A 17195-nucleotide genomic window follows, 5' to 3' on the forward strand; every position below is an offset into this window, starting at 1 on the left:
AAAACAGCATCAAAAATGGGTTGAGAAACTTTACAGTTACAGAGTATGTGGCCTAATTTTATTGATACTGATGGTGTGTATGATTTGTGCACAAATGTATGATTTGGCAAAGAATAAATGAATAAAAGAGCATTACATTTTCAAATCAGTCTTGCCCCTATCTTGTATAAACTTTTGTTTTTACTTTAGAGAAAGAGCTGTTTGTATTACTTCTACTATCTAACAGAGCAATAGATGTGGCCATGATGACTAAACAGAAGACAAACATGACTACTACCTGGTTTATACTTTGCCGTACAATGGTGTCACGCATGGAAAATAGCCAATCTTCAAGCTCACGTGTCATGACAGAGCATACATTCAACATATGCTTAGTTTATGTAGGCTAATGCACTTCATCAATAGAATTGGTGTCAGCCATATGATATAACCCTAAAACTGAATCAAGATTAATTACTGCCACTTGACTCTCTAATCTCTTCAATCTAATTGGCTTTGACGACTGGCTTTCCACTAGAAATCCATTCTACAAAAGTGATATCTCCTCTCCCTGTACTGGAAAGTGGATTGTTCAGAAAAGAAATGCTGGGCCTGCTCAAAGAGCAAGCAACACACTTTTCAGTGAGCTTGCACTTGTGCAACGTGTGTGTGTGTGTGTGTGTGTGTGTGTGTGTGTGTGTGTGTGTGTGTGTGTGTGTGTGTGTGTGTGTGTGTGTGTGTGTGTGTGTGTGTGTGTGTAGAGTACTGGAAATCTGTAGTAAGTAAAAGTACAATTACTCCATAAACAATTACTGAAATATGAGTAAAAAGTACCATTTGATAAATACTCAATTAAGTTAATAAATTACTTAAGTACACATTACTTGAGTAATTTGTACAGGGGGGGGGGGGGGTGGGTCATCAATTGTAGTCCCACACACACTCATTCACAATGCTCAGCTTCCAGTCCGCAAACAGCCTCTGTTGTAGCCGTAGCCTCGATTGTCAACTTGACGGTAAGATCGCACCGAAAGCGCTGCAACGTTTCACAGACACACTTTTACCACGAGAGAGCGATACACACAGCATTATTAATGAAAACAAGGTGAAATGTAGCTAAGCTTTGCGACGTGAAGCATCCATCCGTCTATATTTTATATAAAAACCAGGAAAGCATCCGTGTTATTTTAGATTTTTGCGTTGGCTATTCAAAAATAGCAGATATACAAGCTCACAGCGCATCACTTCATGCTGCGCTGCAAGCTTATTTTTTTACATTTTTGAAAAATCTTGAAAGTGTGAGAAATAGGGGTTACGTATGTAACGCCAGTTTTATCATTTCCGTAAGTAATGTACTTACATACATGTAAGTACATTACGAAGGAAAGACATAAAACTACTGATTTAGAAGGCATTTGTAGAATTGGCCTCAGGTCTTAATGGGATAGTGAACTGCGAAGACGACAGGCTGGCCACATGAAGTCTGAGAGTCTTAGTGTGGTAGTTCTGTGCCACTTGTTGCCAATGTGTGTCTAATATGACAACAATCCATGTTACACATGAGTTATCACTGTAGCGCAAATAATGCATGGCTAAACATACTATAAATAGGGACTCATCATGGTACTATAGTATATGGTAGGCTTAGTAAAACAAAAACATTAAATAATAAAATGTTTCTACTCTGAAATAAATAATACTGTGTAAAGGATTGGAAATGCCAAAGTAGTAACTGTTACCATTCTTTATTTCAATATAGATTTATAGATATTTTTTGACAGTGTATAGAAGGATAGCTGAACAATAGCTTCCCATTACATTACAGCTTTAAGTTCCCACGGCATATCAGGTTCACATTTCAAAGTAACTTCTAGTCCCATTCAGGGAACTAAAAACTTTAAGGTATTTTTGAAAGTTATGGCAGAAAACGTAACACACTAATAATATGCTTTGTAACAAAACAACAAAATTCTCCTTTCCAGCATGCAGGCAATGGAAAACCTGAAATTTTACAATCCTTTGAATGAGTAAAAAGTAAACCTTATCCAGCAGCGTTTAATAAACAAAAGATTACTTGAAACCAACAGTTATGAAAAATTGTGTAGTAAGTAACCAACAAGTATTGGCAATATCAATAGTTCCTAACTCATGCTACTTGAGTTAAAGGGACAATTTGCCTAAAAAGTAAGATTTCCCTTTAGACCTGCTTTTACAGTATGTGAACACATTGGTGGATCCCTTTAATTTGCAGGTCTGGCTTGTGTAAAATATGACTCGTCTCCTTTGCATAGTGCAGTAAAACATATACAGTATAATGTACAGTACTTTATGCTCCAATTATAGCCTCATCTAGAACAGTCAAATATCATTCAAAGTTTCTCTGCACAGGCAATATTCAATGAGCTCCAAAAGTATTTGGGCAGCAGCAAGTGTTAACTGATGTGATGAGACTACTTTGGCTATATTTGTTTTCATTTCACTGATGCCCTTTTATTTTGATGCGAAGTGGTAAAAAGGAGATTATCACCTTTTTGATGCTTATGTTAATCCTGCACTACAAATATCAAGCAATACATTTTGCATTACATTACACTGTTTTGATAAATTGGAAATACAAATCTAAATAGTTTCACAGTTAGATTTAGAGACGCACTGAAATGTACAAAGGTACAAAGAGATCTTCCAAAGATGGTCTAGTATTTGTGCCCATTAATTCTGTGGAGGTTAAGACACACATGTACCCTGAGCTGGCTTGATATGAAATCCCTTCGTGTCTATCCTTGCACTGTGCTCCTGTAAGCGTTCTAGCTAGTAGTTACTGTACCCGTCACAATAAAAATACAGTGTCAAGACTTCTTAAGAAAAAGTCTGGTAATGGTAACAAACAAACTATAAGATTTCTATACGGAACATAAGTACTTTAGCCCAGTTTCAGAACATTTCTTTACATTATTTTGGAAAACAATTGGCCTAAAATCAGTTAATTAGTCCAAACACTTGGTGACCATTGTTGAACTGAGCAAAGCATGCACAGTTGCACACCGAAATGTAACTGTAATATTACCACATATTGTGGAGTGAAAACATCACACAGAGACAATACCCAAATACTTTGGAGCTCAGTGTAAAATAATAATCAATGTTATGATAATAGTACTAATGTAACATTCACTTTCAACATCTATTGTTCACCTTACTGTGCAATAATGCAAACCTCAATCAAAAAAGGTTGCAAAGTTCCGGGAATATTCAATGCGAAAACTTTCCATGGGAATTATCTGGAATTAAGAGGAAATAATGGGAATAAAATGGAAATATAGTGCTTTGTTGAGGTTGTATTTAACACTTAGCCTGCCCTAATTATTTCAGATTTTTTGCTGTTTTCTGCCAGAGATTTTTCATTGAAATTAAAAAAGTACTCAGGAGCCGAGATACATAATTTCTAAGTTTTGAGTTAACAAGGAAGTGGATGGGAGTCTAAATCTTCGAAAAATCATATCTCCTTGGTCTTTGGGTCAAATTGAAAAATAATAATAATAAAAAAAAAATTCCAATTTTTTTTTTTTTTTTTTTTTTTTTCAATAGAACGCATTTATGCGATCTTGGCGGCCAAGTGCGCTATTTAATAGATCGCATTTATGCGTGATTGGCAGGAATTGAGTTAACATGTCCTCTGCAGTCCATTCATTAATTGAACCATTTGTCAAACACATACAACGTGAAATGTGGCATGTGGGGAGTTATCGAGCCAGCAATTGAACTAATGTACTTTAAAATAAGAAATGTTCTATAATAAAGAATGGATGAAAACAGATGAATTAAAACTCCTCAATTAGCATGCTCAATCAAGCTGCATCCCACATGGTACCAGCTAGCTAGCAAAAACTAGCAGGTGTTAACAAGTTACAAACTGAGTACTTCGCTTTTGGCTACTATCTGCTGGTTAACTATCATAATAACTATAAAATATATATACTCCAGTAATATAAATAAAACGTTCCTAAAAGAATGTAGTCCTTTGGCTCAGACAATGCTGGCTCAGACAGTGACCTATTGTTGGCAGTAGTGTGGGCTGCACACGTGATAGCAGAATGCACTGTGCATGCAGAGGGATGTAATTTTACTGAATTCCTATTTAATGCGAATGCTGGCAAATTATCAGTACATGTGATGGTAGAGTGAGCTGCTGAATGCTGTGCATTGTTATAATTCAAATAAATAGGCATACTTTTAACCAAAACAAATACCATAAGACCTAGTACTACTGATGTCCCGACACACACACATACACACACACTCACAGTATGCTCATTAATAAAAAGGTACGATTCTTATGAAATTGTGTACATTTCCCAAATACCCGAGCTTAACTTCCCTTGGAAATGTTCTGGAATTTTCCAACCCCGCAACACCAACAAAAACCTAGAACAAAACAATGCAAAAGTGCATCAGAGGATCCTCTTAAATCCTCTGGTCCAAAAGTGACACATTATTTGGAGGCAGAAATGAAACAACAATATGAACGAGGTAAAAAATAGAAATGAAACAACAATATGAACCAGGTAAAAAATAAAGTAGGTTGGATTGAGTGTATGCTCAACTTTAACTTATCATTACAGCACCCCAGTATATTGCTCAACTTTAACCTATCATTACAGCACCTCAGTATATTGCCAAGGAACACAGCAAGTGTGAGTTGCACTGAATCTGTCTGGTGGAGGTATGTGCATAAAGCCTGATTTATACTTGTTGTGCGCCAAAAATAGCCAATCTACAAGCTTGTAGAACTGCTATTTGAGTCAGGCTCAAGGTGAGGCTCTACAGGTCAGCAAAATGGTTGACATGCCAATGAGAGCAACCATTGAAGGCATGTTCCTTACAGAATATGCATATCATAATGTGTTAGATATCGTCGCTGTCGGGCAGAAACCTTGTATGTTTGAAGCTTGCTTACTTTCCAGGAAATTGAAAAAATATAATCTGTGTCCCATTGAATTCAATGTAGTTCCTACTTAGTCACAAGCTCTTGTAAATACTTTTCATTGGTTCAGTATTTATAAAACCCACAGATACAATTAACCACTTTCACATTGTGTGCTTGTAGATCGGCTATTTTTGCTATTTTTGTGTGACACTGACTGTAGTATTACGAAGTACGGCATTCATTTATGAAAAAACTAAAGTTGAAATATTGAAATGCGAGGTTCCTGCCCAACAGCGACGATGAGTGACAATAAAAGCTCTTGAATCTCCATCATCTCAAAGAAAATATGTGTATTTAAAGCGTTCAATGCCCGACAATGTCATTTACTGTAGTTGAAATTGTTTGGCCATTTCCACCAGTTGTAGTGGAATATTCTATGTTCTATACTTCTACATTTTAAATATTTTTACCTTCTATATAAATTATTTTCTTAAAGCAAACCCAGGTTGCCCTGACCAGAGGTTCTGTTCCCCTGATATTATTTCAAGAAGCAGAATTTAACTTTTGAGATATTGTCATAGCATAACTACGAGTCTTTGTTCTTACAAAATAAAACTCCATGACTGCAAGATGTTCCTTGGAGACAGTATTGGAGTACATTTCTTAGTAGTTAATTATGAACAACCCTGCTTAGTGAAATACACCTCTGCTATATATCATTGTGCTTCACGGTGGTGATTAATAAGCTCAGTTCCAGGGGAACTGGGATGGGATCCCTTCCTGGGAACAACAGACCTCTAATGGATGGTCCCTTCTTAATCGTTCTTCTCTTCCCCACCATAGACTTTCCTAAGGCTTGAGTCCAGCAGGTAATCCACTGACCTATAGAAAACAGAGAGGGAAAAAATGTTTTCCTTATTTCCTTGTTTCAAAGCTAAAAACAGTCTCAGAAACAACAATGGATCATTTAAATAATGGGTAATTTTACGGAAAGACAGGAATGTGAAAAGGCTTTGTTATTGGGTTGTGTCATCAATTGAAAGTCTCCTCCAATAACAGGTTCCACTGTGAATTCTGATGATCCAAAAACACAATCTTCCAACACATTGTTACAACCCTGCAGGTGTCTAGTAATAAGGGAAGCAACCAGCTGTCGATGGATTCAGGCAATCACTGCCGTTTATTGCTTAGCAGCCGATTTAACAGAAATTACAAGCTGTCAGCTCAACAGTTAAACACAAAACGACTGAAAACGACTGAAATGGTAAGCTTTCTGTTCAACGACAAATATCTCTGATCAATAAGTACAAATATAACCAAACAGAAAAGGAGGCACTCTCTGGTCAATAATTAAATATGAAAGTAGCCAACATAAAATGAGAATGGAGGTAAACCACTGAGATAAAAAATAAGAATGAAGGAAAAGGTCTGCGGGTGGCGCTAAATCAACAAACAAACAAAACAAAACTTGCTACCTAAACCAGCAGCTCCCCCACTAACTCACTACAGCTGCCATCAGCTGAAAGGAACAAAATAAAACCCAACCTGTCTGCACTACCTCCGTGTATGCTAAGATAAAGGACACATGAAAGGAATGGAACAAAGCTGTACAAGTCCTCAAACTGCTATAAACAAGCACCTCAAACACGTTAACATTGATCTACAATATAAAACGCCCTGAGTTAACATCAGAGCTAACTATCACACTATATAGTACAGGGAGGAAGCGAGGGAAGATTGGAGCATACTGTAGGTTCAGGTGGGAAGTCTGGAGGCGTTGATGCAAGGGCATTCCCTCCAAAGAAACAGATAATATGTTGACCGGCCCTAATTGACAGAGATGTAGACTGCACCATAGAACAAGAGATGTAAACACAAAAAGAGAGCTACCAGAAGTCGGACTCCACCCCACAAAAACAAAAAAAAACGTTTCTATTTTTCTTGTGCCAACATGAAGAAAAATATCAAAATGTCAAATGGGCAGACACTTGTTTGCATTTTCTGCTGTGGAAGAGTAAAGCTCCTTACACACCGGGGGCGATTTTTTTCATGCTTATAATACGTTTTTTTTAAAAACCTTATAAAGTCAATGCAAGCTTCCACGGAGCGAAAAAGCGTCTTTTATTTATTCGGAACGAGTCCGAATTGTGCGTCTATTCGCATAATCACCGGTGTGTAATGACCTTTAGATTAGATAATTATTACATCAAGTTAGTCCATTCTTGAGCAATTGTGACACAAGAAGTGCATCTCTTTCCTACCATATGTTTACAGGAACATTTTATGTCTGAAACAATTCTATTTTATTTAGATTTATTTTTAGTTCACCCTGGCCTGTCTGACAGTGTAATGCCTAATTTATACTCCCTGGCAGTGTATAGATCAGGCTTAATAAGTGCTTATTTTGCTGCAGTTAGTTGTGTGTAACTCGTTTCCTCATTCATTCAGAGCAGTTATTTTTGTTCGTTCTGAAAATTTTACTTAAATGATTTTAACAGTATGTTGTACAGTCGTGTTTCATTCTCCACCGAACCATTTATTATAACACTCCGCCCATGTTCACGTTTGGTTTTAGAGGTTATAGTTAGGAAATCTGTTCTAGGAGAGCATTGCATACTATTTTACTTACAATGCCAAACACAAATGCACAAATGAAACTAAAGCTCTCCAAAGATCTTTTATAATTTCCATAAAAGTCAGCTTCCTCTTTTCTAGCCAGCTCCACGTTATGTGCATATTTTTATGAGCGCATCTGGAAGATTCCAAAGTGGTTTTGGCGATTGCAAAGTTGTGAATTGCAACATTGTTTTTGGACTGAAACGTACGCATGGTATTGTGGAACTGTGAATTATTGTGCAATTGAAATGGCAGGAGGAATAGAAAAAACATATCTGAACCGCATGGGCCACTTCCACGTTAGTAGTTAGTTTAGCTCTCCTCGTCCATGTTTTAATCATAATCACTGTATTCCAGGAATGGGTGCAGAGTAACGTGCTGATCTCAACCAAAAAGTGTTTGGGGGTTGGGACACTTTTGTGAAAACATGCTCAACTAGAGACACAGCTAATTCAAATGTATGGGGTGAATGACCACTGAATGCCCCACACACACACACACACAAAACCACGCACAAACTCCTCGGATCTAGATGATTAACACTAGTCAACCAAGTTTACATAAAAAAAACGACGTTCGGCAGACACATAATGACCACCTGTCCCCTGTATAGACCACCATCGGAGGCCGGCCTCCTTTGATGTGGACCTGAGACGAGGGCATGGCTACACGACACTAAGCTGGACATCTGATGATGACACGAAAGAAGAAGATATGAGAACATACAGAGCTGTTATCCAAAATCCGTAACACCACCCCAGCCACCCACAGCAAAACTAGGAGGGGGCCTTGTATATAGCCCTGGGGGACTACGGTCAACTAAGTATATAGGGTTTAAGTGGTTAAACCACCAGAGACTTTAAACCTTGATTGAACCTACGGTATGCTCAACTATGGCGATATCACCCTGACAGTACTGTAAGTCTCCATTTAAGCTTACATACACGTCACAGATTGTTCTTACTTACTGTTGATCGCAGCAACAGACTAATAGGATGGCTGACTGCTTCACTTGAAACAGTCAACTCAGCAATTCAAACAGAACTGTATATCAGCATATAAGAGAGTTGAACGTCTAAAACAATGTCAAGAACTACAGGTGACAAATGGCTACCAGTACCTATTTCTGCTGCCCAAGCTATGCCATCATATGAACGTATCTTTGTCACAGGGTACGTAGCCACAATAACGCTGACGTCCAAAATTCCAAAATAGTTTACCCTATTTCCAGGCCTATAGCAATAATATTGTGCAATAATGAGTCTCTTACTCCAGTGTGCTATCAATGCACAAGAACAGATCTACAAGCTACCAAAGTATCACAGTGCAACATGTTGTTAACTTGTAGATCTATTCTTTTCGTCACGTGACGTCCTGCACTGCACTCACGCAGCTCGTGCAGTGCAGCACTACATTTCACCATGTTACATATTTCACGTAATGTTAGACAGAAACAATGTACTGTATATCCAAACATTTTCCAAAACAATGTATTCATTCCAAACCTTTTCCAGAACGGGAAAACTTTCTAATTTCCAAATATTTCCAGGAATTTCATGACCGTGGGAATCCTGAGTTTAAAATGTTTCTTCTTTGCAGGAGAGTGGCAAAGAGCTGTACAAAGGCTTTAGTTTGAACTGGATAAATAAAACACAATAAAGTCCAGGACTTATTTCTATTATTTTCCTCTCACAAACAAACGAAAAGGTGACAACCCACGTGTGTGGCAGACTGGCAGTCATAGCTATAATCAGGGGTGCACATAACTTTTTAGGTCTGGTGCTCAGAAGCGCACCTGGAGATGTGACTTGGTGCGCAAGAAATAAATGGTCCCGTCCCGTATTGTCAACGGGTGGGGGGGGGAGTGTCAGCACGGTGCGCGAGTGAAAAATAAAAAGAGGACGCTCTGCTTGCAAATTCCGCGTTTTTTTTTTCTCTCATATTGTTTGGTGAAGCCCCCAAGGTTGGTGCCCTGTGCTGCGCTGCTTTTATCCGCCAGATTGGGACGTTCACGGCATGTTTTGCACCATCACGCTGCGTTCATCATCGGTGACGAGTGCCTCTAAACAGCCGCTGCTGGCTGCGTGCACGCAGCGAGGCGATGCGAGACACTGACACAATCACGTGCAGCATGCGTCCTCGATCTCCAGGCTTTTATTTTTTAGTTTTACTAAAAAATAAAAGCTTGGAAATTCCTGTCCCAGCTGTTGGTGCGCAAAAGCGCCTCGCGTCGTCTGATGTGGTGCTCATTTTTTATTTTGGGTGCGCATGCGCACCTGCGCACCAGTTATGTGCACCCCTGGCTATAATAAACAAAACCGATTTAAATAACAAAACATTACACAATGACATTGTATAACATAAAATAAAAAATGTATGAATAAAAACAGCTTATCTCACAGATAAGGCATTCGAATCATAGCAGTGGTTTATGGTTATTATACAGTACCACAGCAATCAGATGATTGATTGATGATTTGAGCTACCTATTTTATAATACACAATAAACCCTGGCTGGTTGTTCAAAAGATTCAGAAGTTGCTTTTGAGGTCTGAGGTGGATTTCTAACCACACTAACCCGTGTGTCCTTATTCTGGGCAAATAAAAACATAAATAATGATAATATTTAAAGATTTTCAAAAGAAACTTTAAACATTCTTCAAATATAGCTAAAGTAGCATATCTACAAGCTTACAACGCATAACAATGTGATGCGTTGTGAGGTTGTAGATCAGCTGTTTTTACTATTCGTTATGATGAAGTACATAGGGCCCTATCTTAGCCAAGAGTGGCTAAACCCACTATTTGGGTTTATCAATGCGCCAGGGGCGTTCCCGTGCAAAAGTTGCTATCTTCGGACAAGGCTTATCCCTAAAACACCTGCGCTACCCGTTACATTATGCATAGCATAGGTGTGGTTTGGGCGTTACAATAATAAAACCAATCACCGTGCCAGATGCCATTACCTTTAAGAGAAGACTGCGCATGCGCAGGCCATTATTAATGTCTCATTTATCTCCAAAAGCCCTGGAATATGATAGAATATGATAAAGAATGACTGTGATTATGGTAAGCTCACATTTGATATCAGACACACCATACCTGTAACTTTCACTAGCCCAAGAAAATTAAAGGGCAAAAGAAAAGGTATTTTTTTCAATTAATTGAAAATCGATACATTTTATCAGGTAAATTCTTAACGACAATTAATCGATTATAGATTAATTGTTAACATCCCTAGTTTATACCCAGCCATCTGTCGAGCGTCTATACGAACACAATTGGCCCGTGTTCCCCCTGTTCTGAGGGAGGGAAGCCGGGCGGGGAGGGTGATATCACTGCACGTAATCCTACGGGCTGGGGCGGCACCTGTCTACAGGGAGTGTTGGGTGGGCGGAGTAGCACTGGCAGGTGAGTCAGTAGATACAACAGCAGTGGCAACACACAAATGTGTGTGGGGAGGAATGAATTGGCATACCAACTAAATTGGGATAAAGGGGTAAAAAGCACACACAAAGGTTTATACAGCATACGGTAATTTTCCATGATGCATAATGAATTCATGTATACTCCATCACCCTCAATTCCTTCATCCTACCAAAGACTTCAGCACTTAAGCCACCAAAAGTTGAGATATGTCTAAAAGCATTGCTGTTTGTCTAACTGTGTTCAAGACAGCCTACATAAATGTAGCACTATTCGCCACTATTATTTACTTTCTTTCAATCAATTATTCATTCATTGTGATGAATGAGATGCCAATTACTACAATCTCAAACACCCATTACTACCAAATACTGTATGTTAGAACAGACATCAACATCAATCTTAAAAAGAAAATAAAAGAATACTTGGCAGTGTCTGAGCAGTGAGCATTAAAAATGTTGATCACAAAATGTGCCAAAATAAATACTCTCTAGTCTACTTGATCCCATAACATTACTTCACCGATTTGTTATTTCACTACTTTATTATACTGCTTCAGGCATATATAAGAGAAGCTCAGCCTGCTGCCAAACTACCGTCAGCCTCACATCCAGCGCATCTGCACCTAGACCTATGTTTCCGTTTAAGTTGGCTGGTATTTACTGACCATTGGCTGAATTTCAGATGTCTGTTAAATATAAATATTGATGGCATCTAGGCAGATAACCAAAACATTTTTTTTTAAATTATTATTCTTATTAGTCTATTAAATAAACAAAGATAATACAATATACGATATGATAGTGTCGTGTGTATAACAATTAAAATGTCAGTGAATATGCCTTTAAAGTGCGGGGTTTCCTGAATACACTAAAACCCTCTAAAACCCTCCTGCAATACAAAACTGCAACAATCTCACAACGGCCTTTGTCAAGCAAGATCAATAGAATTATCAAGGACAGGACCAACGTGAAACGGGGAGCCATAAATGATCCCATCACATCAGTTAATTTAATTTAACAGCAAACAGCAATTAAGGAGCACTGCGATAAAGCCAAGGGGTTATCTTCAGGTGCACTCATATCGCAGCTCAAAGTTGTATACATTGTTGATTGAAAACCAAATTATTCCAGCCACACTGATAGAAGTTTTGAAGAACAGTGTATTTGTGCGTTTAAAGCATGTGACCTTCATTAGGGTCCTGTTTGACAAATGTTCATTGAACACACTTTTGAAAGTCACTAAATAATTGTAATACAGTTGTAATACAATATCTTCTAATACAATTGTAAACCGTAATTAAAATAGGTTAGTTACAGCACAGCAGGTGTATGTCTATTGATGGTTTGAGACATGTATTACTGTGTGTAATCTGTGTATGCACAGAGCTGCTGTTCTGAGCACAAATTTAATCGAAACACACTAACACAGCACCCCAAAATGTAGTTGTTTGCAAGACGAGCACCATCCAGCAGGTAGAAATCCACATAATCACTCATTCATACCTGTCTATGGGAGAGATGATGAAGGGGATAGTGGAGAGGCCTATAGCCGTCGTCGTCCACTTGCGAACAGGCAGTGGCCACCGGGTAGTTCTGCCCAGGAGGTACAGCGAGGCAGCACACACACGGTTGATTGTGAAGCCAGGAATGGCTACAGAGGCCAGAGCCTGCCACACGAATGTGTCCACCACTGCTACTGCTACCCGTGTTGTCTTCCCTGGGTTATCACCATGAGCCTGGGGGCAGAGGGGTCGTCAGAGTTAAGTGTCCAAATATAGAAGCTTCTCTTTCAACAAACAAAATAATATTTTATTTCTTGTTGGTGCAACAGCAATATCATACAGACAGACATAAAACAAGACTTACAGCACTTATTTTATGCAAACTTTAACTTTTGATCTACTACTTTTGAGCATAGTGGTAGTATTATTGTTCATTTATTTTTGTCTTTTTTTCATGTCTTTGTTGCTGACACACACGTTATACTGTATAACACGCTGAAGAAACTCTTCAGATGCATCATGACACATCAGCGAATTAACCCGGGCTGACTAGTCATTCAAGGTCTTTCAGACTGCGACATTCTTCCCTTCTCTGCACCACCTATAATGGTTTTGTTGGTTCCTTTATGCATACCTACATCACATGAGTGTGAAGAGTGAACAGCTCAAAGACGACCACCTACAAGGCCCAATTGCACGCTGCATCACCACCAGCATCCTCATTGCCCTTCTCCCTCCGTCCCAGCTGAAGCCTGACCCCATGTCTTGATGTAGCATCATTATAATGTCTGACATATACAGCAATATTTGTTGGTGGAAATCTAAGCTGCCTCAAACCTCAGCTGCTAGTCCTGAGCTTCTCCCCAGGTTTTAGGAAAGCAGTGACGTGCCTGCAATGTTGCATCAGCTGAGGATGTGCACGCGTTTAACATGCTTAAGCCTAATTTAGACTTAGTCGTATGTATGACTGTGTCACTCTATGGAAATAACTGATTTTCAACACACAGAAAACTTGAGTTATATTGGGCTTTAGGCTGTGCCTGCCAGAGCTCAGGCAGGCAGATAAATCTTACACTGTTCATCTTGTCTGTGCCTTGTTGCCATATTGTAACTCAACTATTGCTTTGTTCTGTTTCCATCCTCCAACCATCCTATTCAGAGCATCTACTATTATAACAAATTCAGTTCCACTTTGTCGTTTGTTGCCTTAAGTCTAGCTTTGTCTAACACAATTCCTCAATCTATGCCTCATGTTCAGTATAATTGTTTTGGCAATTTAATTCTAAAGATTAACATGTTAGTCACACTTTACAGATCTATGTAAATAAAAATGTCTAATGTCTTACCACAGCGGCTTTCTTCCCTTTGTCCACAGCATCAGCTGAAACATAGACAGTGGCCACAGCATAGCTGGCCCATACCATGCTAGGTGGTACCAGGGCACGGAACGCCTCCCCCACCTCGTTGGCATATCCTGTGTGTGGGTACATCCACATACAAGAGATAAATTCATTCATTTTTAAGACACACCTGTCCTGCATATATATCCAGCCTACGTTCTTGAGTGTAACTACTACGATTGATTTTCTCGTTTACATTTACTGGGAGCTGCAATTCTAGTTCAGAACTTTTTCTAGTGAAGAAAATTGTTATTTTGATCAATATGTATGGTAGATTATGTTTATACAATAAAACTGCAGTGGGTGGAGGTGGTCTCCCTCCCTGCTCTACATTGAAATCTTTAGACTTTGTGTTAGGAACACCACTGGTTGACAAGTGGAATTGCCTGAAGATCAAAGCGTAATATCTCCCCTGGCCAAGGAGCGTTGCGTCTTAGCTCGGCAGTAGAAATTTCAGTCCTCATACGGGAGATCCACCCAAGTACGAATCCAGGGTAGGACATAAATCTTACAGAATGTAGCTTTAAATCAAAGCACAGTACAAGAATGAAGCGACACACCTCCAGCTCAACAGCAAATATCTGACAGAAATCGCCTTCAGTTACCCTAAGGATCACATGGTGTGACCCTGACAAAATATTGTATTTGTCAAATTTGTTTTGGTTTGGTTTCAGAACAGAAAATGTGCATTTCATACAGTGCGAGATTGGAAGATGCTATCTGTGTTCTACAATCTACATTCTTCAGATAAAAAAATATATTGAAACTGATATTTAGGTCTGCATACATGGGCTGCAGTGGCTCTAGAGGTGCAGTGTTTGTCTGCACCGGTCAAAGTGTCCTTGAGTAAGATACTGATGGTAACGTCATGCCTTGAATGGCTGCCTCTGCCATCAGAGTGTGAATTTGTGAATGTATGAATGCAATGCATATCTTGTAAAATGCTTGAAAGGTGCTATTATAAATGCAGACAATTAACTAAATTAGTTGCAAGTATTTAAAAGAAGCTTTTGAATTATTCATAATTAAGAAGCATGTCTTGTCTAACGCTCAGATTAATGACCCGGAAATTAAGAAAATGAGCTGGGATGTATTTGAAAAAATGCTGCTTAACACAAACATCAACAATGATCTTACTAAGACAGGACTTATTTGCACTACACAAAAAATAGAGAGGCCAAATCATTGCCTTTATTCTATCAAGTAGGTCTAGCACTATTTTGTATAGTGCATATATTGTCCTGACACGCGATAAAGTTGACCTCCACTTCTACTAATAAAAAAAACTGTGGCTGGCCTGGCAGATAAATATGCACTGCCCATTCCATCAGGGTTGAATGACTAACATGCCCTTGGTCTGTCATTAAAGCATTTCAGGAGCCACTAGTGCCCCACGTGGCCACGCATCAAAGTATATAAATAATAAATTATGAATGAATGGTCAAATTGACTCAGTTGTATTATTTTGGTTAGGCTAATTGAAAAACGACTGCCAAAGACCATGGGTTGTCTGTCATAAAGCCTGTACATGAATTGTTAAGCTAAGTCCTCTGGCACAAGTTAATTAATGCTGTATTCACATGATCCTCATCAACAGTTCAGGTGCATGTTAAACTGCATGACTGATACTGGTATGATATCCTATAATGTGGTTAAAATAATAAATACAAGATTATCCTCCAGTGAGGCAAATTCATGCAATACATTATTACGTATCTGTATTCAAATCCTGCTCTGTGCCCTGCTCTCAGTGAGGTGTGGACCCTCAGGTCTCAGGATGAAGGCCAGACAGCAGGTGGAGGGTTATGGGGCAAACATTGAGAGCTCTGTCATCTATTTTTACAGTAGACCAGTTCTATATTTAGGCACAACAACTGCAGTTTGTGAAAATGACCCTGGACCTAATAGACCACGGTACTTTTCCAGTGGACCATCACATCTCTTTATAGAAAATCTCAACGCACTTTAAACAAGCAAGTGACAATTGTCCATTTAAAAAGAAGCATAGCCTACAACAATGTCATGCAATTTTATCTCCCCACCCCAAAACTCCAATACACTTACTCACTGTACCTAACAACATCATCCACTAATGTAATCAAAACAGTCTGAGTCTTTCTGGTGCAACACAAGGCTACATTGACCTAAACTTGTGAGAACATCCAGAACAAACATCAAAAGTTTACAGGTGTAAATAAGTGTGTGAAATTATTTTCAATCTGATCATTATTGCAGTCAGTCAGCAGACTCAGCATGTCACCTACAATTGAGTGTAAATTGTACTCAGTCAGCAGTCTCAGCACAATCCAAGTGAATATACTTAGAACAAACCTATCAATTGGTTTGACTAAAGTCCTCAAACATTAGCTCAAGAGTACAGTACAGACGTTGGCAGACCAAAGTGCACATTACCAATCAGTAAGATTGGTATGCGTATGAATACGGGTATGTGTACTATACATGCAGACACTTATGGGTATGTGTATGAACACGGGCGTTTCATTGCGATTGAATGACTCACGCTAAATAAATCATCATAACCCTAACCCCGGAACAAACACGCTCTCACTGAACTTCCTTGCCTTGTTTAACCCCATAGCTAGCTTACTGTCAACCGATACAGAGCATGATTGACGATGTTATTGTTCCTGAGTCCTGCTGCAACTTGTCATGTTGTGCGTGATATTCTAAAAGAGATCAAAAGGTGTCCTTGAACAACAGCCCAGCAGCTGTCTTCGTTTGTATAATGGTGTTTTAGACTGGGTTTCCCAACTATGCTAACTAGCTAGCAAGCACCTGAGCTCTGGTATGTAAACCTGGGAGGCACATTATGTTCAATTAACCTCAGTAACGTACCTAAAAAGCGAACCCATGTGTCGCGATAAATGTCCACAGCTTGGCTCGGTTTCTCTTCAGTGGGATCCATGCTTCTCTCTCGTCAGTCAGTCAGTCAGTCACCACATCCCCAGCTGCTGCTGATTGCTGCTGTGCCGAGTTTCAGCAGGGGGCGGAGTTTGTCAGGGTGACGGTAGCTAGAAAACTCGCCCCAAAACACAGTCATCCCCATATTCTTTCGCGGGCCGCTCTCCCCCAGTAACCTCGCATCACCAGTCTTTCCACCTCGGAGGAAAGCCTGGTATTCGTTACTGAAGGCCCATATGATCCGGTCTAGACCACGCCTACTGAAAAAAAAAAAAAAAAAAAGCATCCTCTTTCCGGTTTTGTCGCGATCCGGTTTTGCGGTGCCGCTTTGTTTTGGTTCCCCAATCCCTATTTAAATGGAATAGAATTTCCCCGTGGGATAATATGGATAATACAGACGCTAAATAGTCTCTGGAAAGTACAC

At 39.2% G+C, this 17195-nt stretch overlaps 1 protein-coding gene across 2 annotated transcripts; it reads right to left on the minus strand.

The window, feature by feature from the left end:
- Positions 1–1736: 1736 nt before the first annotated feature.
- mtfp1 (mitochondrial fission process 1) lies at positions 1737–16839 on the minus strand. Of its 2 annotated transcripts, XR_014599923.1 has the most exons (5): positions 16706–16839; positions 13796–13923; positions 12451–12683; positions 5130–5785; positions 1737–4932 (listed from the first exon to the last, which is right to left on the minus strand). XR_014599923.1 is itself a non-coding variant. In XM_084046171.1 (4 exons), exons 1-4 carry the CDS (start codon positions 16773–16775, stop codon positions 5719–5721), a joined length of 498 nt encoding a protein of 165 aa, XP_083902297.1. In that variant the 5' UTR covers positions 16776–16839; the 3' UTR covers positions 1738–5718. The 2 variants fall into 2 exon arrangements, 1 of the variants encoding a protein (XP_083902297.1); XM_084046171.1 differs by having other exon boundaries at positions 1738–5785.
- Positions 16840–17195: the final 356 nt, after the last annotated feature.

Source organism: Gymnoscopelus microlampas, assembly GCF_963454915.1.
Source record: "Gymnoscopelus microlampas genome assembly, chromosome: 21".
NCBI lineage: Eukaryota > Metazoa > Chordata > Actinopteri > Myctophiformes > Myctophidae > Gymnoscopelus > Gymnoscopelus microlampas.